At 36.2% G+C, this 25,306-nt stretch overlaps 2 protein-coding genes across 2 annotated transcripts in view; both read left to right on the top strand.

Moving 5' to 3' along the window:
* Positions 1 to 25,147, top strand: part of LOC131771894 (NACHT, LRR and PYD domains-containing protein 2-like) — a 35,506-nt gene extending 10,359 nt beyond the window's left edge. The window contains exons 4-8 of the mRNA XM_066159585.1: positions 21,261 to 21,348; positions 22,369 to 22,427; positions 22,984 to 23,274; positions 24,918 to 24,982; positions 25,077 to 25,147. The gene's annotated coding sequence lies outside the window, so the exon portion shown is untranslated. The remainder of the gene's footprint in view (positions 1 to 21,260; positions 21,349 to 22,368; positions 22,428 to 22,983; positions 23,275 to 24,917; positions 24,983 to 25,076) is intronic.
* Positions 2,403 to 20,397, top strand: LOC131770948 (uncharacterized). Its single transcript, XM_066159582.1, has 10 exons — positions 2,403 to 3,117; positions 6,459 to 6,486; positions 8,540 to 8,578; positions 9,897 to 9,945; positions 10,339 to 11,545; positions 11,965 to 12,227; positions 12,763 to 13,030; positions 13,690 to 13,797; positions 15,389 to 19,168; positions 19,612 to 20,397. The coding sequence occupies exons 4-9, from the start codon at positions 9,928 to 9,930 to the stop codon at positions 19,147 to 19,149; spliced, it is 5,625 nt and encodes a 1,874-aa protein (XP_066015679.1). The 5' UTR covers positions 2,403 to 3,117; positions 6,459 to 6,486; positions 8,540 to 8,578; positions 9,897 to 9,927; the 3' UTR covers positions 19,150 to 19,168; positions 19,612 to 20,397.
* Positions 25,148 to 25,306: the final 159 nt, after the last annotated feature.

Genomic DNA, 25,306 nt, shown 5'->3' with positions numbered 1-25,306 from the left:
TGCAAAAAGAAAAAAAGAAAAACGACTTTCATTAACAGTGATCTGTACCTCCTACCGCTCTTCTCAGTGCTACTGACCCTACCCGTGGAGAGGAGAGTATTTTCCTCCCAGCACTCCTTGCAGTAATCCATTCCTGACGTGCAACATGGCGGACCGTTCCAAAATGTGTTTTAAATGGTTAGTTTGTATTTTTCTCTACTTTTTCGGAAGTTCTGGATGAATAACTGTTTTCTTGCCGAAGAGGTTAACTTGGTGATTTTACTCCACGTTTTCGGTGGCTAGAGGGTCAGCGTGAACCCAGAGTTGTTGTTTTATGTTGATACTCATTGGTTAACGAATCAAACCCGCAAGTGCCTTCCGGTAGGTAATGGACATACTTAATAATATTTGATTGTCTGAGAACATAATAATATGATATGCTGACTGACAAATAGCATTTGATCAGATTGATTGGTTAGGTACCGGCCATTATTTATCTCCTGGGCAGTTAGAAGATTTTAGTTGTGTCACATTAAAATTTACCTGATTTCCCCCCCCCCCCCCATAAGGCTCTGTAGTATTCTTAACATTTCCCCTCCCCTTCTGTCACCCCCCCCCCTCCCCCACCACATCATTGGTGATCAATTGGCAGTCAACTCTCTTCATTACCCCTTTATACTCTGTTAACTATCTCTGGAAATAGGAAAACCATAGGAAAACCCCATCTAAGCATAGGAAATATTGTTTGCAAGCTTGCCCACAAACAAGTCTGTGTATGTTGTGATCATGACATGGTGTTAGACATGTGGGTATGATATGCAAAAATAGTGGTAGCACATTTTAGTATGTTGGTGGCATTTGTGATAACAAAATCATGCTATCTTTGATTATGAAAAGCTTCTAGTGTGTTGGGATCATTCCTGCCAGTGCCTCCCCAAATAAAGTGATTTGTCAACAAGCTTTGTTGTTTGCATACTGTTGAGAGGACACTAAATGTCATGCTATCTTTGCTTGTGAAAAGCTTCTATGGGTATGTTATACTGTGTCATTCCCTAGTAATTAGGACTGCAGCTGCAACTGCATAAGGGTAAATTGATTAAATCATATTTTAACTTTGCAGGCATCTTCTTGTTCCCAAACTTATCTCTTCAAAGTATCTTGAGGCTTTAGATGCTCACTTGTAACAAATAATTTATTTAATCTTTTAAATACAAGGAGACAAATCAGGATAGTTCTTCAAGCCTGTGAATGTAGATCTAAAGTATGTCTACAAATAGAGGTTGGATCTTATAAAATCTTTTTAAAAAGTTAACTTCTTAAGAGCTACACTTATAGAACCACTCATAGCTTAGCTTGTGTTAATAATTATAAATTAAAAGCTAAGCTTGTAATTTATAATTTTTAAAACAACCAGCTAAGCCATGAGTGGGATACTGATTTAACCAATGTTAGGCATTCTATATCCTTAAAAGAACCTTAGATTACCTTGTACTTAATGTAATTTTTACACAATTTTCTACCATCAGGGTTTCCAAGTAGATTGGAGTATTTTTTTTCTGGAGGGGGGGGGGGACTTTTTATTTTCGACATTTTTCAGTATTAATGAACCTGAATTATTCAAAATTTTTTATATGGTCAACCTATTTCCATGCTTATTTCATATGGAAATGAATCAAACTTGATTTGGTGACCTATAAGCTTTTTTTTTCTGTTTAGGTCTTAACATAACTTAGTCTGAGGTTCCTTGCAAGTTGCTTGGAAAAAAGTCTCCTTTGAGTCTCTTCTTTCTTCTAACAAAATATTTTGATCACAAATGGAAAAGTAGATTGTTTGCCAGCTCCACTTTTTCGATGAAAAAGAGGGAGTTTATTTTCATTAATTTCTCATCTATTAACTTGCAAATGTATTTGAATGTGTATTTCTGCATTTTTTGTATTACTTGAATGAAATTCAGTTCAAGAATTTTGTACATATAATGTATGAATTCTGCTACATGCAGATCTGTTTAGTGTTTGGGTTTAGTTTAAAATTAAAAAGCCATATTCTAAAAAATTTGATTTAAAAAATTTTAAGGTTAGTAAGCCTTTGGTAATGTAAGTAGTGAAATGGCAACAAGTTTATGTCAAATTTTGTAATTGAAACTTTGCTTAAATCATCAGTTAGAAAGATTATTAGAGACATAAAAGGGTATAAACAATAAAGAGATGTACCTCCTTCCAGCAACAGTTTATTATGTATTGCAAAGGATTTATTAAATAGGAAAAAGATTTTGCTTTATTTAGAATCAAGAATGTCTTTTTTATTTCAAGAGCCCAGGAAAAAGCCAACTGTAGAACTACCAGAATTCAGTGTGATGTTTATGCTGCCCAAAATCCTAAATTGCTAATGGTTTCTGAAGGAAAGACTTTTTTTTTTTTTAGCAGCCAACCCCTCCTTAAGTGTAGAGTGATGTGTCTCCTAATTCAAGAATGGTATTCAGTGTCATCATGTTGGTTAAAAAGAAGATTCCTAGTTTCTTGTTGAGCTATAACAGGCCAAAAAGGGTTTTTTTTTCTCCCAAGCTTCCTATAGATATTTTATTAAAAAATTGAAAGATGTACAAAATTAGGAAATTACCCCCAAACATGCAGTATATAATAGGTAACCAAATTATAACTCCTAATTTCATGAGTAATTCTCTATAATAATGATGAACTGTCTGTTTCATTTTGTTGTAATATTCTCGGATAAGAGTCGGTATCTAAAGGTTATCATAAAACTGCATTCCAGTATCGTACCCCTTTAACCCCCAAAGGACGTTGTTAGGCATACTTCCTAATCCACCGTCCCGCAGTCCACCTTCCTCATTATTGCGGGCAAATTAATCAATCATGTGACCATAGTAATTAAGAATTACCCACACCCAATGCCATATACTTTCCCTTCCAATCAATGCGGAAAGTTTATCTTTGACTGAGTTGATTTCCTCGCGAGAGAGCGTTTGCGTCAATCATGGGCTGAGTTCAATATTTTTCACCGCATAATCATGTCTTCAAGTGATTGGTTCACCGGCGAAGTTTGTGGTCATTCCTTTTAAAGGCTTTTAGCAGCGGAAACCAGTGGCAATAATCAAGTTTACAAGTGCGTCAGTGATTGAAGGTATTCGATTGAGGAAGTGCGATTTTTATATGTTTCAGGACCTGTTCGTTGCCACTTTCAGATATAAAGATCCCCTAATGTTATCTTCAAATGTGTAGGTTGTCCTTGAGCCATTTATCGTGAGGAAACATGCAAATTTGAAATCTAAGATTCCAGCGTTCGTGGCGCCTTACAAATGTACTGAGTTTGCCACATTTGCGTTGCTGGAAACTCGCTGAAAACTCTTCTTCTTCGCCAACTCAAGGTTACTCCTTCTGAAGAAGTCCATTCAATTAGGGATGTATCTAATTTTGTTAAACTTTCCCAATGGAAAGTTCGTTAAAAGTGTGTGTTAAAAAATGTGCTCTGTCGATTTTTTAATTTGCATTGTCTGTGCCTTCGTTGCATTGCATGTCTTCACAAATGTGAGGTGTTATAAGCGAGATGGTACCTAAAAACGTGATACCATGAATTGTGTACGTTTTCGATCCACTTGTCCGAATAACTGACGGATTAGCTGTCGTATGTGGAACACTTTTAACTCTAGGAATGTGGAATTCCATTAAATTGAAATGCTTAGTACATTATGGAATCGTGCCCATTGAAAAACGTCACACGGGAAAATGCAAATAAGCTAGAAAAGAGAAAGAGAGTATGCATAACTTCACACAGGCCTGTCAATCTGACTGTCAATCATGTAATCCCCTGCATACACCGTGTTGCTCAGACAACCGAAACGTAGCGCTATTCATCAAAGAAGAATAGATGAGTAATCTCATTGGTAATGAGTAATGTTATCTTATTTAGGCTGTATTGTTTTCAAATTGGTCAGATGTAAAATTAGATTACCTTTAAAATGTCGGGTTTTTAATTTGTGTTAAGACTAAAATGCAGCAGATTAACAAGGTTCAACCATCAATTTCGCCATGAAAGCAAAATAACAGGATTGCTTACAATTGCATGGTTGGTATAAGCTTACGGATAAACACTTCATGCTCTTTTGATATGCAAATGTAGCCCTTGCTCTTCACTGACGAAAAGAGCATTTCATCACTTTCAAACAATAGTGAATTGCTCCAATTGTGTCTCCATTGTCTCTAAACAGACGCAAAGCGAAATTTACAACTCCCATTTGGGAATAGTTTGTCAATTCAGATCTTAAGAGACCAAAGTTGGTGGTGAGCTTTTGCAACCTCATTCCCAGGTCATTGTGCCCGCAAAGCATCATGGGCACCTTACTTTCTCCGGGCAATGCTTTTCAATGAATCCATGCATAAGAAATGTGTTTCAAATTTAAATTTGCATCTCATTTTAAACATACTGTGAGCCGTATCCTTCCCTCCCCCCCCCCCATGAAGGTGAAATGGAAACAATGGAACCCACCTTCGTTTCCCTCCTGTTCCCTTGCTTCTGTTTCACCTTTGAAGGTTTTTGCTCAGTGTTTTTTTTAGGTGGTAAATCTCTGACTCACACTAACAAACATAATTCTTAGATTACTTTCAAACCAAAATATCTCAAATCAAACATCTTGTCGAAAATTGTAATTAGATCCTTTTACAGGAATGAAAGACCCAGCCTTCTAGGGTCCTTTCTCTCCTGCTTTAACCCTTGAACCCCTAAGGGTGACTAACATCTAAATTCTCCTTACAATATCACCCCTGAATCACACATTAAGGTCATGAGTTTTAGAATGCTATTATGTCATTGGGTTGGTTGGTATTATGGAGATTCCCAGTTTCTTGTTGAGCTAAAACAGGCGGAAAAGGGTTTTTTTTCTCTCCTGGGGAGTTAGGGAATTTGAATGTTGTCAGGTGGGGTGAGAAATTTGAACTAGAACCATTAAGTCTTTCCAGCAAAATAGACATGTTTTATTAATTAATATGGAGGTGCTTAACAGTTTGAAGTTTTCAAAGTGCAAATACTTGGGGGGGTCATCAGGAGGGTGGAGGGGATGTTGAAACTTCAAATTGATCAATGCATTACTGACTTTGCTGCAGTTCAAAATGATGGACAAGCATAAGATAGATAGATAGATAGATAGATAGATAGATAGATACATGACCTTTATTTATAAATGATAACATTTTAAACTACAATCTTGTGGGGTTGTGTGAAGAGAAAAGGAATATTGCATGATATAGGAAGATAATTCGAATTTGAAAATTTTTCAGATTATTGAGACTTGAGTGTCCAACTTCTTATTCATAGTAGCAAACAATGTTCCATGCATTACTCAGCACTGCAATATTTAGGAAAGTCTTTCATGTATCCTGTTTGGAACCAGGGTACTATTAGAAAGGTCACATCCCCACAGAAAGCAACCATTTGAGCAACATTTAAGGATGTTTTCAGACAAGAATTTGGGGAGAGTGGCACTATAGCTTTTGTGAGAAACAGGCCAAGGTAAATTCAGTTTGATATTCTGTCGTAAATGTGGAAGAGAATTGGAGAATAATGAGTAATAACACACTTAAGCCAGGTAGATACTTCAGCAGATGAGAAATTTGCTATAGAGCATTGCTTTAAAAGAGGATTTTGACCATCATCTCTGTTTTGGTAAAATATCATGGTATTTCTATCAATGTGAAGACTTTGAAAAGAAGGCACAGACAGTTTAGGTTGCAAGGAAGAACTCAAGTTCATTCAGAGTATACTCTGCAGGAAATGATGCAACATCAATTTCAAACATTTTTCTGGATTTCCTGACAAAAATTATTTGATCACAAATTATTTTTGAGTATTTCAAAAAAATTATTTGTGGATCCAATAATTCAATCTCAATTCTTAATTGTTTTTTAAACTTGAAAAACTTTTTAAACTACAACTTGAAATATTTTTGGATTTGAAAAATATATTGGGATTTTTCTTCTGTTGCTCTTAGTAGAATCTTGTGGAAGAATTTTTATCTCTGCAATTGCTTAACCCTTTAACTCCCAGAGGTGATTAACTTGTTACTTCTCCCAATGTAATGCATACATTATCTAGAAAACACGTAATGAGAATACTCAATCTCATCAGGTAGAAACTGATATCTTGATCTAACACCAAATTCTTGTCACTAATTTACAAGGAAATGTGTAGTTGCCACAGGAAAGAATTAACAATCAGATATTTGAAGTTAAAGGGTTAAATTACAATGTAGTACCTTTAAGGATTATTTCTGCAAAGGAATTTCATCCACAGGTTAAAGTGAAATTTATTTCATTAAAAATTTCAATAATTTTTTTTGGATGTTATTTAAATGGCTCTCTGTCCCTAACCTCTGACTTTTATAACATGCCTGTCCAAATGCAGAGTAGGCGCTCTATTTAAACATTATGTTCTTTCTTTTGTTTTTCTTTATCTGTTTATGATGTATGAAGGAGGCGGTGTTCAGATGACTTGCTATTGGTATGTTCTGATATCATTAAAATTGTTGTCAATTGTCTGTTTTTGAGAGTTTTAAATCGTCTGTTTACTTTAAGGTACCAAATTAAGGTGGGACTGGACACTAAATTCAGTAAATTTTGTCTCAAACTATTAAGAGAAATATTTACTGACATTTGTTGGAATGGTTTGAAATTGTTACATGGGATATATGATTCTACACATAATCTGGGAAAAAACTTTTATTTTGCTCAGTTGCATGGAATTTGTGGAATTTCAAGGAAATAGGGTGTGTGTCTAAAAGGCCATTTTGAAGGAAAAAACTTCTCTGAATCCAAGCAAATTTTTAATACTACTCAAAATGGTTTAATTTTGGCACATGCACAAAGATGATGGTGATAAAGACTGTCAGTACAGTCTGCTAAGTAATATTCAATTTTGACAATTTTACAATCTCATACTATCTCATTCGGAAAATTTTTGCAGACTGTGGTATACTGTGCTGTAAATGTTCCTCGCTACCAGGAACCACAAAAATATGACATTGTGTGGGAATTAACAACTTTCAATCTAACATGGTGTGACAAAACAAAATCTGTGGTTATTTGCTTGCTTATGGTTGTGATGTGTTTCCAAAATTGGAGATTTCATCAAAATTCTCAGAATAAAAGGCTAAAAAAAAATGTATTTGTGTTTTTGTTGCTTGGAAAGTGTAAGTAGTCAGCTACTGTAGAGCTCTTTCTTGAGTTCAATCCATGATAAGATAGCACTTTGTTTTTCATCATCACATTGTTACTTAGGAAATGGATGTATCAGAAATGTCATCTAAAGGAAATACCTCGTGAACAGCAAACACCATTAGACCAGGATCTTATCTTTATTTGCAGCAAGATTTGTCCTTGGAAACAAAACTTCTCATTTCGAGAACAAGCTGTTCTCCAATTGTCATGTTTAACAAATAAGCAACTTAAACAAAGGTCAAGTTAGCCTCTGGTATTGAGAGATGAGAGGAGTTTTTTTCATGACATCAATTATAGATGTTCCTTTCTCTCAAACATATTCAGTGCCCATTTTATGTTTTTAAGTGCATTTGCAGTTCCTATTTTCTTGATCTTTTTAGTAATTTTTTCACACCTTTCACATTGCTGATTAATGATTTACTTTGGATTGAATCAGTGAACATCTGCTCTGGGGACTTGTTTGAAATCACTTAATAACTTTTTTAAATGATCCAGCCTCTATGGATGTGGCTAACCACTTCACAAATATATGTGTCTCCTAGTTTTAGAATCCTAGTTTCTTATTGAGCCACAACAGGCTAAAAAGGTTTCTTTTCCTCCCCTGTGAGGGTTGGGGAATTTGAATCTTGCCTGGATGGGGTGAGGAATTTGAACCAGAACTGTCAAGTCTTTTCAGCAAAATAGACATGTTTTATTTTTTAGTATGAAGGTGTTTAAAGGTATGAAGTTTTCAAAAGTGCTAATGCTTAAGGAGTTGTCAGTGGGGGGGGGCCGGGGGGGGTGTTGAAACTTTAAATTGATTAAAGCATTACTGAGGACTTTGAAAAGAAGGTTCAGTCAGTTGAAGTTTTAAAGGAGAAGTCAAGTTCATTCAGAGCATATTCTGCAGGAAATGATTAAACTTCAATTTCAAACATTTTTTGGATTTCATGACAAAAATTATTGGATCACAAAGTATTTTTGGGTTTTCAAAAAAATTATTTGCAGTTCCAACATTTCAATCAGGATTCTTAATTTTTTTAGACTTGAAAAACTTTTAAACTACAATAAACTATGTTTTGGATTTCAAAAATATATTGGAGTTGTCTTTTATTGGCTTCCTGATCTCTGCAATTGCTTAAATTACAAGGTAGTACCTTTAAGGATCATTTCTGCAATTGAATTTCATCCACAGGTCAAAAAGAAATTTATCTCATTGAAAATCTTGATAATTTTTTCTTATCATAAATATAAATGGTTCTCTTTCCACAATCTCTGACTTTTATAACATGCCTTTCCAAATGCAGAATAGGTGATGTATTTAAACATTCATTCTTTTATTTTCTCTATCTGTTTAGGATGTATGAAGAAGGAGGTGGTCAGATGACTTGCTATTGGTATGTTCTGATTTCATTTAAATTGTTCCTGATTGTCTGTATTTGAGAGGAAATGATTCATTGTACAGTGCCTACTATAAGGTACATTTCCAAAACCAAATTAAGGTGGTACCAAACACTAAATTCAGTAAATTTTGTCTCAAATCATTAATGAAAAATTTACAGACAGATTTGCAGGAATGACTTGAAACTGTCATATAGGATATATGATTTTTTACACATAGTTGGAAAAAAACCTTTTATTTTGCTCAGTGCCTTGGAATTTGTGGAATTTCATGAAATCAGGGGGTGTGTTTAAAAGGCCATTTTGGAGAAAAAACTTCTAAATCCAAGCCAATTTTTAGTACTACTCAACATGGTTTGGCACATGCACAAAGATGATGGTGATAAAGATTTTCAGAGCAGTTTGCTGAGTAATATTCAATTTTGACAATTTTACAATCCCATACCTTCTCATTTGGAAGATTTCATGGACCATGGTATACTGTGCTGTAAATGTTCCTTGCCACCAGGAACCACAAAAATATGACATGGTGTGGGAATTAGCAACTTTCAATCTAACATGGTGTGACAAAATGAAATGTGTGGTTGTTCGCTTGCTTATGGTTGCAATGCATTCCAAAAATGGGAAATATCAAAATTCGTAGAATAAAAGGGTAAAAAAATATATTTGTGTTTTCATTGCTTGGAAAATGTAAGTAGTCAGCTACTGTAGAGCTCTTTCCTGAGTTCAATCCATGATCAGTTAGTGCTTTGTTTTTCGTTATCACGTTGTTACTTAGGAAATGGAAGCATCAGAAATGTCATCTAAAGGAAATACCCCATGAACAGCAAACACCATTAGAACAGGATCTTATCTCTATTTGCTGCAAGATTTGTCCTTGGAAATGAAATTTCTAATTTTGAAAGTGGGCCTTTTTCCAATCATCACATTTTATAAATTGGCAACTTGAATGATGATCTCAAATGTATGATAAAATAAAGGCTTCCCAAAAAGGTCAAGTTAGCCTCTGCTTCTGCCTTAATCCTTTAACTCCCAGAAGTGATTAACATGTAACTTCTCCTTATCATATCCATACATTATGCAGCAAAAAGTTCATGAGAATTCTCCAACTTATCAGGTTGAAGTTGTTGTCTTCATCCAACAGCAAATTCTCCAAACTAATTCACAAGGAAAATGTATAGCAGCCAGAGATGAGAACTAACAATTGGGTCTTGGGAGTTAAAGGGTTAAGTGGTCTGGACAACACTCTAAGAGGAAATAGAAAGCTTATTAAATAGACTCAGTAAACTCACATTTTGTATTGTTTTTTTCCAGCATAATTTTTCAAAATTAAAAGCTTCCTGTGATGTCAAGGCTACAAAAGGTAGTAAGAGGAATCTAAATCTGTTACAAATACCAAACTTTGATTTTGACAAAAACATTAATTTATCCTCTTATTTTTTCACCTTAATGTCTGCAATGAAACTACACGTACCAATTTCAAAGTGAGTTGAAGGGGAAGACCCTTAAAGGATAATTTTCACTTTCCTTGTAACTGTAATGGTTGTTATCAGTGTAGATATCTGAAGCAACTTGACATTTTCCTGGTTTAACTTTGTCTCAATCTACATGTATCTGACTCTTTGGCATAGGATAAAACTCAACTGCAAGTTTACAAAAGAATTGACTTGACATATTGAGTGGACATCCATTATGATTGTGATTTATTATTGTTTTACAGCTTATTGTCAATACCATTCTTGTTTTGTTGTTGTAGGATTCCACCATTCCTAGTGTAGCCTCTACGTCACAGGAAGACCAGGAAAGTAGGACACTGAAAGTCACTTTGCTAAGTAGTGAGTGGAGATCCTCAACTGATGGGGACTTGTCAACTATCAACCGAGAGCTGGCCATCCAGTTAGCTAAACACCCCAGTGTGGATGTTAGTGTCTTGCTTCCAAATTGCAGCAGAGAGGACAGGAGCAGTGCTAAAGGTCATAATGTGAAGCTCATTGAAGCAGATAAAGTTCCTGGTGTAGAGCCAGTGCTTTGGCTGTCATCTCCTCCAATAAACCATACAATGGACTGTGTCATTGGTCATGGAGTTCACCTTGGCCGACCAATTGCACTCATCAAGAGAAATCCAATTTACAGTCATTGCAAGTGGATCCAAGTTGTTCATTCTGCTCCTGAAGAAGATGGAATGTACAAAATCATTTCAGAAGGTGAAAAAATGCAAAAAACAGAAATCCAACTCTGTAAAATGGCTGATCAAGTTATCACTATTGGACCCAAGCTGGCAGAAGCTTACAGGCGTCACCTTTATCCAGTTAAACAACAGGAAAATATTTTTGACCTTACTCCAAGCATTTTCTCTGAATTTTTGGAAGTAGAGCAAGCCACAGAAGAGAGAAGAACATTCTGTATTCTGGTAATTGGAAGTGGTGACAGCTGTGAAGATTTCAATGTCAAAGGGTACGATATAGCTGCCAAAGCAATTGCTGAGTTGAAAGATGAATCCTACAAACTCAAATTTGTCTGCACAGCTGGAGGAAAAGGAGATATTGTGGCAGAAAAGTTGCTCCACCATGGCATTAAACCTAATCAGCTTATTGTTCGCAGCTTTGATGATAACAGAGAAGTGCTGGCAAACTTATTCTGTGAAGTGGATCTTGCAATAATGCCATCCAGAACGGAAGGTTTTGGAATATCAGCTCTGGAGGCGTTATCTGCTGGTCTGCCTGTACTTGTCGGTGGTAATTCAGGACTTGGAGAAGCTCTGAGGAAAGTGCCATTAGGCTCTCAGAGTGTTCTAGACTCTGAAGATTCTAAAGACTGGGCCAAAGAAATCAAGTGTGTCCGTCAGAAAGAGAGAGAAGTGCGACTTTCAGAGTCAAGATTGCTACGTGAAGAGTACTTGAAGAAGTATAGCTGGGAGGAGCCTTGTAAGAGTCTTGTGATAAAGATGAGGAACCTTGTCTTTGGTAAATTTACTTTAATTTAAATGTTATAGCCTTGACTTGTCTAATAACTGATAAACCAGGTACTGGTAAAATGTTGAGCCTTTACAGAGGCCATTTTACGTTATCAACTCAGTTGATAATACTTAATTACCCTGTTATACTCTTCTTTCAATGCAGCACCAAAGTTGCTTTAGAAACTTACCCCCTTCATTAAAATCCTCTTGTAGTTGACCTTACTCAGTATACATTTGTTGTCACACAATTCTTGAAAACATCTTAAGCTTTGAAAACTGTTGTTCCCTCTGTTCCCAAATACTAAATTCTCAACCTGTGTAGTTCTTTCTGTTTTACTCTTATGCCGTATGCCATGATTTTGTCAGCAACCTGTCATGTACATGTATAAGAATAAATTAATGATCATTAAGTTGTTTTTCTTTTAGGTGGGAATGAACAAGTCATTCTTGACCTTCAACAGTGGCAACAGAATGCCAGTAGATATAAGAACAGCAGCAACACAGACCCACTCTCAGACTTAGAGAAGATTGCTTCAGAAAAGGGCTATAAAATTTCTGACAATCAAGGGTCAGGGAATTGTATGTTCTATGCCTTGTCAGAGCAACTGGAGACTGTCAAAGGAGTAAAGATCCATCATTTTGAATTGAGGCGGTCCTTAGTTCAGTATCTAAGAGAGCACCCAAAACTGGTGAGTATATTTGGTAAAGTACATGTAATGTCTAGGACAGATACTTCAAGTTAAATGTGAGAAATTAATATTAGAACATTTTCAAGGCTTTGATCATGAAAAAAAATCAGTGTACATGTGTGATACATAAAGTTGAAGTTGATACAATTAAAAGGACAACTTGTCTTTGTATAATTACAATGTCTTTCTTTCTTGTTTTAACTAATTGCTATGTTATTTTAGAACAACTGTGGCAAGTATAATGCCGATGAACTTGTTTATAATCATTCATTTAAATTAATCCTTTTTTGCTATTAGAATTTTAAAGATTAGATATCATGACATTAGTTGTAAAAATTACTCAATCTGATGTATACAGGGAGTACTATTAAGGACTATTGAGCCTAGCTACTAAAGAGTCTTTTATTCATCTGTGAATGCTTTTGAAGGTAATGCTTTAATACTTATTATATGAAAATATTACCATACTGAGTCATTACTAGTCGCTCTATTACTATTAATATTACATGTTATCTTGTTGGACTTTCTCCTAAAGGTGGATGGAACAGATCTGTTTCACTTTGTTGATAGACACACAACGTGGGGTGGTTACTTAACAGGCATGGAACAAGATGGCACTTGGGGTGATCATGTGATTCTCTGGGCTGCAGCAAATTGTTATCAAATAGCCATTCATGTGATTAGTAGTCTTCCAGGCTATAGTGAGGTAATTATCAAGCCAGATTGTCCATTTGACCAAAGTAAGCATCTTGTACTGGGACATGTCCATGAAGTACACTACGTCAGCCTTCAGCCCTTACAAGGTAAAGCTAAGAACATAACACATTAAAAAATTGGTCTATCTGTGAATTTTGCCAACAAGATATTTTAAGTATAATAACTGAGTGCATTCTACAAGTGTGTTTAACTCCTATACAGCTACAGGCTGTACATGTATACATGAATTACCATTTCATAAAAGCTTGCAGAACTGACTGTTTTGATTTATCTGTGATGTGAACAGACCTCTGTAGCTTTTACATGTGCTGTTTGTTTTGCTGACCCATTTCAGGTCTTGTGATATTTACTCTAGAGAACTTTTTCTTTCTTCTCTGGTTCTGTTTTTGTTTGTTTTTTTTTAATATATTTTTTTTAATGAAATGTAGATTACAGTAGTTGCATTTGCCATTGGTAACAACTTTTTTCTTCAAACAAAGAGTTATTTCAAGTAAGAGAAAGGAACTTATTACAGAATATGATTTGAAAAGTTATGACATAAAGATCTTACCTGATTTTACCAATATCAAATTTTGAATTTATTAAGTCTATGAGAACTTCTTTTACATATTAAGAAATTCAGTATATTCTAATGATATATGTGGTTCCTTCACTACTACAAAGCCAATCAAATATGATCTGTACTTGCCACTGCATACTGTTGGTAATCGTTGTTAATTTATTTTGGTGCATGTATGTTTATCAGAAACTAGGGCAACTACACCAGGGAGGGATAAGAGACCAGCATCTGTCAGTGCAGATCAGCCTCGCAAGCAACTCAGGAAAGAGTTGACTAATCATGACTACTGTGAAGGTAAATTGTGAGGGCATGAGGTGAATAATCCAATCCAAATTCCTTCCATCATTTGTAGCTCATGAAAGCAAAAGTGTTAATATTGGTTGGTACTTTACAGGCATTTTTGGAGACGATCTTCTTGTTTTCCCCTCTGTGTAGATTTATCTGTCTGTTCAGTTAAATGAGACATCAAGTTTACCTATTGGCATATCCAGTTTTGACCATCAGACTATTTTTGTTGAAAAATTCTTGTAGACGGTTACACAAAGGTAGACAAAGGTAGACAAATTGCTTGATTTCTAAATTTCATTACCTAAATACAAAATTGGAGTTAACTCTTCTGTAAATATTTGAATATGTAGTAAAACTCAGATTTATGAGGAAAGTTTTTAAAGACGTTTCAGCTTCCATCATTATCTTAATCCTGTTTTAAGAATGGACAACTGCACAGTAACCATCACATGTATGTAGTAAACACAAAAGAAGTAAACATGAGTTGGCTTGTTAGCCAGCTGGTTAATGTTTGCTCAGTTGGTAAAGCACTGCACTGGAATTACAGCAGTCAAGGGTTCAGCTCCTGTTCAAGCCTGAATTTTTTTTCTTAGCTTTTTTTTCACTTCTTCTGGTGATAGTTTGGATAATTTGATACTGGATCAAGATATTTATATATTGGTAAATCATTCTGCTGATTGTAGAGATATGCATGCTCAGATTGCAAGGGGATAATAGCTAAATTTCAAAATGGCCAACCCGTGTTTTTTTAATGTTTCCAAGGAAGTGATAAATTTGATAGAAGAAGATTTAATTATGAAGAGTGCAAAAGATGTGAAGTTTTTACTGATTGGATTAAATAAACCTGTTAAAACTGCCTGTTTATGTTGATATGAGTAATCATCACAATTGCAATAAAATATGTTCCATGCTTTCTTTATTTACATGAATTAATTATTACAATGAAATTTGAAAGCAGCTAAGAAATTATGCTAAAACAACTATTTGCCTCAGGCTCAGCTTACTACTATTTCTGTGATCAATAATCAGTGATTTATGGCAATTATAGTAAGCATCCTGTACCAGGAGTTGCTAGTGGAAATCATTAGCCCAAATAGGGCTTAGGTTTTCCCACCAGATCTAACTTTATGTTTGTTTTTCAATCCCTTTGACTGACACAAGAACATTACAAGATCATCTGCACACACTTATTTTTACAATTCCTAGGAATAACTGATAAACAAATTCAAACTGATTTAGCACAGACAAGTATTTCCACCTGTGGATCATATTCCGTAAAAAAGCTAATAATCACATGGGCAATCAGTTTACATGGTCAACTGTTACTCTTGGGTTCAAATTATTTGCTTATCTCCTCACTGGAGTGCTCTCATGTCACATAGTCCTTCTCAGAGTCTCCTGGGGAGGATTCTTAAATCTTGATTTTTTAAATGGTTAAAAAAATCACATCATGGAGAATATATATCATTCTCATGCATGGTGAAGCCTTACTCTGGATTCTTGAAAGCTTTAAATGTTCTTTTGAATTTTCAAACATACAAGGTCTTGACATGTTTTAGGTAAGAGTTGTTGAAAGAAATTTCTTCTTTGGTTTTAGGTGACTGCCTTGCTTTCATTTGCCGACTTCTTAAAAATGAGTACAAGAGACGATCTCAGTTGAAACCACTCTTCTGGGATAACACCATTCAGTTGCCTTTGGAAGATGTCTACACAAGATTGAAAATTTTGCACCGAAGAAAACGAGATTTTCAACTAGAAAACACTGAAGTGAACATGTCTGAAATTTTTAAAAATGGAGATGACATCATTGTGCTTGTAGAAGGGAGCCCTGGAATAGGCAAGACAACTTTTTGTCTTAAAATTGCCCATGATTGGGCTACTAAGGCAACTTCAAAGGTTGATTCCTTTCCTCAATTTGAAGTAGTTTTACTGCTCAAATGCCGCGATATTCATGGAGACATAATGGAGGCCATTGATACACAACTTTTACCTGAAAGTAAGAAGAATGCAGAAGCTATCAAGAAAGAGCTTATTGATTATATTGAAGATTTCCATTACCAAGAAAAAGTTTTAATAATTTTGGATGGTCTTGATGAGCTACCTAAGATGTCAGAAAAGTGTGTGGATAAATTGCTTCAAAAAAGGATTTTTCCATTTTGCTATGTCTTAGCCACTTCGCGCCAGGAAAGAGGAATTGTTGTGCGGAAAAAGGTGAACTTTGATATGCTGCTACAAATTGAAGGCTTTACAAGAGAAGATGCTTTTAATTACGTAAGGAAGCATTTCAAGAATACAGGTCCTGAGAATGTGTCGAATGGAGAGAGGCTCATCACAGAAATTCAAACAAACACTTTCCTTGATGCACTATGGAACAATCCACTGAATTTGTCACTCCTTTGCATTGTGTTTGAGGACCACAAGGGAGAACTGCCATCTCATCGCACTGAACTTTACCAGATAATTGTTTGTTGCATTTTACAGAGATATTGTGGCAGGCATAATCTGGAGACCCCTGCTGGTGACAAAGCTCTAATGAGACACTTTGAAGACAGTTTGCTAGTTCTTGGAGAGTTAGCTTGGAGATCCTTGAAAGAAGGTCGATTTTCGTTTCTTGAAGAAGAGTTAGTAGAATTTGAAACTACACATGAGAGTCTTGCAGCTCGCAAACTCGGTCTTGTGTTCAAGGAAGCCAGCTTAAGGAAGATTAACCCACAGCATGAGTATTTCTTCTTTCACAAGACATTTCAAGAGTATCTGGCTGCATTTTATCTAGCACATATGCTATTGAAACAAATGGTTGATTTTTCTGAGTTGAACTTTTACGGGGGTTTGGTAGAGAGGTACAGACAAGTGTTTGTCTTTATGTCAGGTATTCTGGGTGGGGAAGCTGGTGTTCTTTTTGAACAGATTGGTAAGAAGCTAAAGGATGAAAACTGGGACTGGTGCAAGTGCTCTGGGGAAGGGGCCACTTTCTTTCATGAATGTTTCAGTGAGAGTAGAAATTATGAACAAGTGGCAATGGCTCTTTGTTCCTTTATTCCGTTTCCACAGACCATAACTATTGACTTATCAGATGAAAAATGTACAACAGAGTGGTTCATTATTTTGAATGCCTGCACAAGTTCTTCGCAGTTACAGCTTCCTGTTCATCTAGCAATAAGAAGTGTTTTTGGCAATGTTCAGGCCAATGTAAATTATGACCTACTAGCTGATTTTGTGGCATTCAACACAAGTCTACAAACGCTTTCCTTTTCCGTTAGGTTTATGAAAGAGGAGATTGCAACTCTTTTGTGTAGATTACTCAGAGTGGACTCAACTGCATACTCCTTTACTCTTGTGGTTACTTGTTCCAATATTTCCTCAGTAGAAGTTGTTGCTATCAGTGACAGCTTGGCTGCAAATAAGACCTTGACGACCGTAACTTTCCAACTGCCTTGTAAGATTTTAGAGGATTATGTTGCCATACTTGACAAGGGACTATCTGCAGATACGCCACTGACTTCCATTGTACTCAAGACTTTTGGTCCATGGATGGAAACTGAAGCAGAACTTTTCAGAAAGATTTTATTGAACAGATCACTTACATCTCAAAGCCTTGCTGTTGGTGGAAAAATGCATGATTCATTAGTAACTTCTGTTAGTGAAGGACTTGTGGCAAATTCTTCTCTGAAGTCCCTTGCACTAATTTTTTGTGGAAAACTCAGCCACAGTGGTTTGAGTTTGTTAAAAGAAGGCTTTTTAGGAAACAGGTCTTTGGAGTCTCTGCAATTAAAAGTGTTTGGTGAGCTTCCTACAAATTGGGCAAATATTTGTGGGACTCTACAGTCTGCAATAAAGTCAACCACATCCTTTACAGTGTATCCAGATATTACTGGCATGGTTGGAAATTCACAGGTAGCTTTCCTTTGCCCTGTCCTGAAAGAAAACATTTCAGCTTCAAAACTACATTCAGTAACTGTCAACATTTGGGGAGAGTTAGATTGCAGTGGAGCAACTGATCTATGTAAACTCCTCATAGCTTCATTGGCTTCATGTGTCAATTTGAATATGAACGGAAGAATAACTGATAGCGTTGCTGACTGTCTTTTTAGGCATTTTAACAAACTTGACACCCTGTCTTACTTGAGTATTGACATTCAGGGGGAGGTGATGGAAGACGGAAAGAAAACTCTTCAAAGGCTATCGAGCGATCAGATATATTTTTTTGCATTTAATGTTCATTCCTTTAATTCAGGCAACAAGATTTGCAGAGAGGTTTGTTTATCTACAGATGATTCTTCACCAATTACACCGGTATTTGCCAAAGTTAAGGATAGTTGTGTAACAAAGCTTAATGTGAGCATAAACAACCCTGGCAGCATCAGTGAAGATTGGAAATGCAACCTCTTTGAGGGTTTGGCAAAAAATGAGTGTGTAACTACATTGAACCTTGTATTCAATAAGATGTACTTACTTGAAAACATAGGTGGTCTGGGTGATGGTTTGGGGAAAAACACGTCATTGACTACGCTGAGCCTTACAGTCAACAATTACATTCACATGGGAGAAGATTTGGCAGGTGGTCTGGGTGATGGTTTGGGGAAAAACACATCATTGACTACGCTGAGCCTTACAGTCAACAATTACAGTTACATTAGAGAAGTGTCGACACTTGGTCTGGGTGATGGTTTGGGGAAAAACACGTCATTGACTACACTGAGCCTTACAGTCAACAATTACGGATACATGTTAGGAGATTTGACAGGTGGTCTGGGTGATGGTTTGGGGAAAAACACGTCATTGACTACGCTGAGCCTTACAGTCAACAGTTACAGTTACATTAGAGAAGAGTCGACACTTGGTCTGGGTGATGGTTTGGGGAAAAACACGTCATTAACACTTGGTCTGGGTGATGGTTTGGGGAAAAACACGTCATTGACTACGCTGAGCCTTACAGTCAACAATTACAGTTACATGGGAGAAGAGTGGACAGGTGGTCTGGGTGATGGTTTGGGGAAAAACACGTCATTGACTACGCTGAGCCTTACAGTCAACAATTACAGTTACATGGGAGAAGAGTGGACAGGTGGTCTGGGTGATGGTTTGGGGAAAAATACGTCATTGACTACGCTGAGCCTTACAGTCAACAATTACAGTGAAATGGGAGGAGAGTGGACACGTGTTCTGGCTGATGGTCTGGTAAAGAACACATCGGTTGTTACCCTGAACCTTACACTCAGTAACTGGAATAACTGGTATGAAGACTGGGTACATGGACTGGTTTATGGTTTGGTAACAAACATGTCATCAACTGCAATTAGCCTTGAAGTAAATATCTTTGGTGAAGGAAATGAAAACTGTGAAAGTATTTTAGCGTAAAGACATTTGGTAGATCAGTGTAAGTAGTTGATTCCACTTTGATAAATTAGTGGAGAGAGCTCATTCAGGTGTAAGAAGCAGCTGTAAAACCCAAGGTCTATATATGGCCAAAGGGCGTGAACAAAGGCCCATAGGGCCTGAGCCCCTAGGGGGGTCTGGGGGCATGCTCCCCCAGAAAATTTTTAAAAATTAGACCCTCAGAAATGCATTTTCCTGCACTCTGAGGCTCATTCTTTTAACTCTCTCAATCAAAAAGTAATGAAAATAAAATAGGGCAAAAACAATTATTAGACATTGTTATGAAATTAGTGAAGAACATGGTGTTAAGTGTCAAGTGGTTTTGCCTTGTCTCAAAGTTGACAAGTTGTCATTTTTGCGGAATTCTGCATTGGCGGGTGTGAATTGATAATTGGCAACTGAGTTTAACTGCTTGTTCTATTACATCTTTTGCTTTTGATACAGGGGCCCATTGATGGAAATTTGTAACAAGGAGTCAAGCATGTCATCTTTCAATGAATTTCGAAGCCTTGTCTTTATCCACTTCAAATTGCTTGCGCCTCTTTCTGGCCAGGCGTTAGTCACAGACAGGCTCTGGGCTACAGATAACTTCACCAGGTTTGGAAACATTACTTTGAATGATGAAATGCTGCATATCTTGGTTAGCAACCACTCAGTTGGAGTATTCCCTGGCTTTGGGAATCCTGTGCAACAAACTTGAGGTGTTCTCACTCAGACTTAAGGGCTTCAACCTCTACCTAATCTGTGGCACCAATGTGGTCTCCAAGTGTGGCTATATGGTTCACCCCGTAGCTCTTGAAATCAGTGGTTTCCTTTGCAGGGAGACATTGCAATGAAAGATTGAAATGGCTTGAACAAGTGGCAGGGAAGGGAATCTTGTTGGTATGTTCTCTTTCAACCTTGCCATGTAAGTTGTAATTAAACCACATTTCTTGAAAGAAGGAACTTTATGCAAGCCCCTTCTCTGTGACAAATACTGTTGAGCCCTCCCAAATATGGGTTCAACCATTCTTATTGGATTGTAGATATCTGTCAAAATCAAAATGCTTAACTACAAAGCCTGGAAAAAGGAAGAAAAAAGGATTGGACTGCTTATACTTTTTTTTCATTAACTTTAGTAAATTTTCTATGATTGAAAAGTAAGAAAAATTCAACCGATACTTCATTTATTTGATAGCACAGTGGTAATCAGTATCAGAGAAAAAAAAACCCAGGCTATGTGTGCTAAGCATACTTCACCTCATATTGCTGATTTGATAAAATAGGAAATGCCTAGTACAATTCAGTTAGAGGAGAGACTTTGAGAAAGACCTTCCTGTCTTAATTGACTCATCTTTTAGAAAGAAAGGTGTAATAGTTACTGCCATTTACCTAAATGTCTTGTTACACGCACTCAGGTATCCAGTGAGTGTCATGTGCTTGGTTGAAACTCATGTTGACGATACACTTCCAGTGCTCCTCTTTACCACTTTCTGTGGAAGTGAAAGAGACTTTTTCTTCACTGCAGTGACAGAGGTAATGTTAAATTTTTTTTCTATTTGACGATTCAACTTTTTCATCTTTTTGTCTTGTTCAGGTTGATAACTAGTTGTCCTCTCTGAACATTTAACTCCTATGAGTGACCAAAACAAAATATCTTCTTACAATATCAAATAGAAAAGTGATAAGACTGAAGAAAATATCAAAGAGGAGATTATTAGTTGATCCAATAAGAAATTCTCCAAAGTAACATCATAAGAATTGTATAGCGTATAGTAAGGAGAATTAATAATGAGATCTGGGAGTTAAAGGGTCAGGATTTGTCAATAGTGAAAGATTTGAGGGAGTCAGATTAATTTTTCTCCTTTCTGAGAAATGTAATTGAAGACAATTAATGAAAAAACAAGTTGCTATTTGATTCAGTTTTAGACATTATTGCTCCTATTGGATGATATGTAAAATATCTGTTTGTTTTTAATGATATCAGTGAAAGAAAAACTATCAAGAATTACTGCCAAATTATTGCAACATGGCAAGACTTTTGTTTCTATGTTTATAGTTGATTTTAAAAAGTAAATGCGTCAATTAATATAATTATGTCATTTATTTGCAAGGACTTTTTAAATGCGGATGCCAATTGTCCAGGTTATGCTATTGCTGCTTTTGAAATGATTGAGATGCTGAAAAATCAAGGTGCAGAAGGTAAAATGAATCAGAGTTAGCTGTAGGAAATCCATGGAGTTGCTGAACCCTCAAAATCTAATGTACAATGCAAAAACCAGAAAATAGATTATATAAAATTTGTGCTATCCTAATATGAAATTCTCTGAACAATTTAGAAGAAAATGGGTAGGAACTTAAAGGGAGAAATGCTCATCAAATCTTGAAAATGAAGGGTTTACATCTTTTGCTGCATTCAAGTTGGGAAAATGAAATGTTGGTATTAGTCAGGGGACTGGGGAACAGGTAATACTCCCATTGTGAGGGATGAGTGTGCCGCATTATTGCAGGAGGAAATTGCCTCATTACTGGTTCATCCTCTTTTCCTTAACCCTTTAACCCCTAAGAGTGATCAGCTTCTAATTTCTCCTTACAATTATATCACCCCTGAATCAAACATTAAGGTCATGGGAATCAAGGAAATGATCACCAACTTATAAAGCTCTTGATTTTTAAATAAATTCTCCTTGTCAGTGCTTCAGGAAATGTATAGAGAACAGTATGGTGAATATTCTTACTGATGTTAGGGTGTAAAGGGTTAGTAATAAGGAGTACATTAACCCTTCAACTCCCATAAGTGACCAAGACAGAATTCCTCCTTACAATATCAATAAAATATCAAACAAATAAGTGATGAGAATGAAGAAAGATATCAATTTAGGGATAAGTTGATCCAATGCTAAATTCTCTGAACTAACATTATAAGAATCATGTGATTGAAAGTCAGGAGAATTACAGAGTTGATCTGGGAGTTAAAGGGTTAAGTAAGTGAATCAGACTCCTTTTGAGAAAGCTGTTTGAGTGAGTGACTGTTATTTATATATTGGGTAAATAAGACAAGGGGCTGGTTACATTATACATTATGGCATGTACATGGATTTTCCATAGGAATAACAGTTCATGATGTTCCATACTTGGAGATCAATAATTCTCTGCAAGTGAAACTGGTGTGGAGTTGTATTTCAATTTGAATTAATTTGAAATTCTTTCTTCATTTTATAGGACTTACTGAACTCTAAAAAATATTTAAACTCTGCAAACTGCTAAATTCAACAGAACAGGTAAGGGTTATTTGATCATCACTCAAAAACTGCAACACTTGTTATAGGGAGTAGGATTTTATTACTACACTGTAACTACCTGTTAGCTTATTCGCTTGATTAGTGCTATTTCACTCCTCTCTTTTACTTATTGTTTGCCTCCCTCTCTCACCTAGTTACCCTTTCACTTCCTCCTTATATCCCCTTGACATGGCGTCACATGCTACTCGAGTTTGTGCTTGATTTTTATAGAAAATTTGACCTGAAAAACATAGAATGTAGGGCCTCCTTGTAGATGTGCCTATGCTGAATTCCAGTATTGTCATTATTGTTACATAATATTATTATTATTATTATTATTATTATTATTAGTAATAGTAGTGGAAGTAGTAGTAGTAGTAGTAGTGTTGTCATCATTATGATTTTCATTATTATTATTTACTTTAACATAAGTTTTATTATAATTATTATTACTACTGGTACTCAACTGTCTTCCTTACTCTTGCGGTATGTCTTCCCTTTTGACCCTCATCTATATATTGTTTCACCAATTATTTATTTTTTGTTTTCATTTTAGATCCCTCACATGTTAGGCTGGATTTGCAATTCTTTCACAACCCTAGCCATGTGTGATTATCCTTACCCAACAGACTTCCTGGCTCCACTTCTTGGGCATCCTGTGAACTTGGCATGTAAAATGATGGCAAGTGCATCATCCAAGGTTGAAGGTCTGGCTGAGGTCACAGCTTTAGTCTACAATGGCACTAATGGTACACTGACTTGTCTTGATCCAGATACAGAGTACATTGAATGTGCAGACCCTACTGGGTGTGGCCTGGGTCCAGACAGCCTTGCATGGGACTATCAGGTATTGGGTTGCATATCCTACTTGTCCACAGTTCTAATTTCTCTTTACAATCTATCCCTTGAATCAAATGTTTAAGGTAGGAGAATAACAGAAATGATCAGCAACTAATGAAGTTCTTGATGGTTTTACAAATTCTCCTTGTTAGAACCTAGGAAATGTAAAGAGAACAGTATGGAGAATATGCATAATGATGTTAGGGTGTAAAGGGTTAATCATGGTTTCCATGGGATATAGGAACTAGTTAGGATCATTGGCTAAGTATTATGTGTGCTGTGCTCCATCTCTAAAGCTCCCAGTTCAAACTCTGATGAAATCACTGTGTTGTGTAAGACACTTTGGATCATCCTCTCAGGATTTCTTTCTGCCCAAGGGTGCAAGGGTACTTTCTGGGAAACCAGATGAAATGCTGGAGGGGTAACCCTGTAATGAACAAGCATCACAGCAAGTGGAGATGTACAACACTGCTTAACACTTCATGCCAATGAGATAATTGGATATGCGTGTAAAAGATGACTGGCTCATGATGACTGGCTCATGAGCTGAAATGACATCGACCTCACCAGATTTTTTAAGAGATTACTCCATTTAAAGTTTCCTTCTTGAATCACTTTCTATAAAGAATGAACCTTTCTTGCCTGCTCAGGCTCAGGAAACAAATGGCACAAATAATTCAAGCTTAGACTTAAGTCCACTGAACTATTCAATGATTTTTTTTTTTAATTTGTCAAAATAAGATTTATATTTTGTCTTTTCAGGTTTGCATGTGCTGAGCTTTCTCTACCAGCTGGTTCTAACAACAAGACAGACATGTTTCCACCTCTGCCATGGACTCCAGAAATGATATCCACATACTGCCAGAAAAATGGGGTGTGGTACCTCAACCTAACTGGGCACCCATACAGTTCTGTGGAAAAGGTTGGTTTCCTTAAGACATTGAAATACATATTAAGAGAACTTGTTAGATTGAAAAGGAAGAATTTTATTAAGGCAGGCACTAAAAACAGGGTAAGACTTGACCATTCCCTTTGCCACTTCATCTGGATGGGATTTTAGATGATTGCTGTTGACTGTCCCTGACATGATTTCCTTTGTAAGCTCAACTGCCACCCAAAAGCACTTCTGGTAGGAAAGAGTGTGAATCAATTGTTGTGCACAGCATGTGATTATGATGCTGAGCTGGGCTTGATTGAACCAGACCTTTTGATGTAGAGTCTATCATGCTAAGCATTGGGTTATGCTATTGTTTCAAGTCCCATTTTCGTAGATCTACACGTTTTCCTTTTTGAATGGCAGCAATACCAGTATTTGATTTAAAGTGATACAGAATTTTTGTCAAAACTAGAACACCTGGAAAAAGTCCAGAATGTAATTTGTACTAAGACCTTGAATTTGTACTAAGATTAGGACTTGAAAACAAATCCTAAAACTAGCATCCCTGTCTGTATCGAAAATTTCTCATGCCTGATGGGTTAATTTTTCTTGATACAATAGTATTTCACAGGTATTTCAGTGACCACAGTTTTGCAAGTTTCTCAGTTAGTGTTTAGGTCACTGTGAAACCTTCCTCATTCTAGTTTTATGGTCAGAGAAGTCCTTTGTAGGGCAAGAATAAAAAACATGTTCTTGTATTCATTGACTTTCAGATATATCTTCATCTTCTAATATTATTTTTTCAAATGGTGACCTGGATCCATGGAGACCTGGTGGGGTAAGCTAATGGTAGTTGAAGGGCTCTTGTTGCTACCATTATTGATGGAATCATAAATGGTTGTTGGATTAAAAACGAATTGATTATATTTTAGGTGTTAGAAGATGTCTCACCAACACTGGTGGCACTTCTGGTCAGAGGTGGAGCTCACCATCTTGATCTGAGGTATGTTTTAACCTTTCTCTGACCACATTGATCAATATGTAAATTCTCCTCCTATTGTTTAGAAAGTTTAAGAGGTGGTTGCTGACAGTAAATAAAATTGTGAGCTCCAGACTGAAAGCAGAAAATTCTCTGCTTTAACCAATCATGAAATGTGTGGTG

Source organism: Pocillopora verrucosa, chromosome 12 (genome assembly GCF_036669915.1).
Source record: "Pocillopora verrucosa isolate sample1 chromosome 12, ASM3666991v2, whole genome shotgun sequence".
Lineage (NCBI taxonomy): Eukaryota > Metazoa > Cnidaria > Anthozoa > Scleractinia > Pocilloporidae > Pocillopora > Pocillopora verrucosa.
This window is presented reverse-complemented; position numbering and strand designations above follow the sequence as displayed.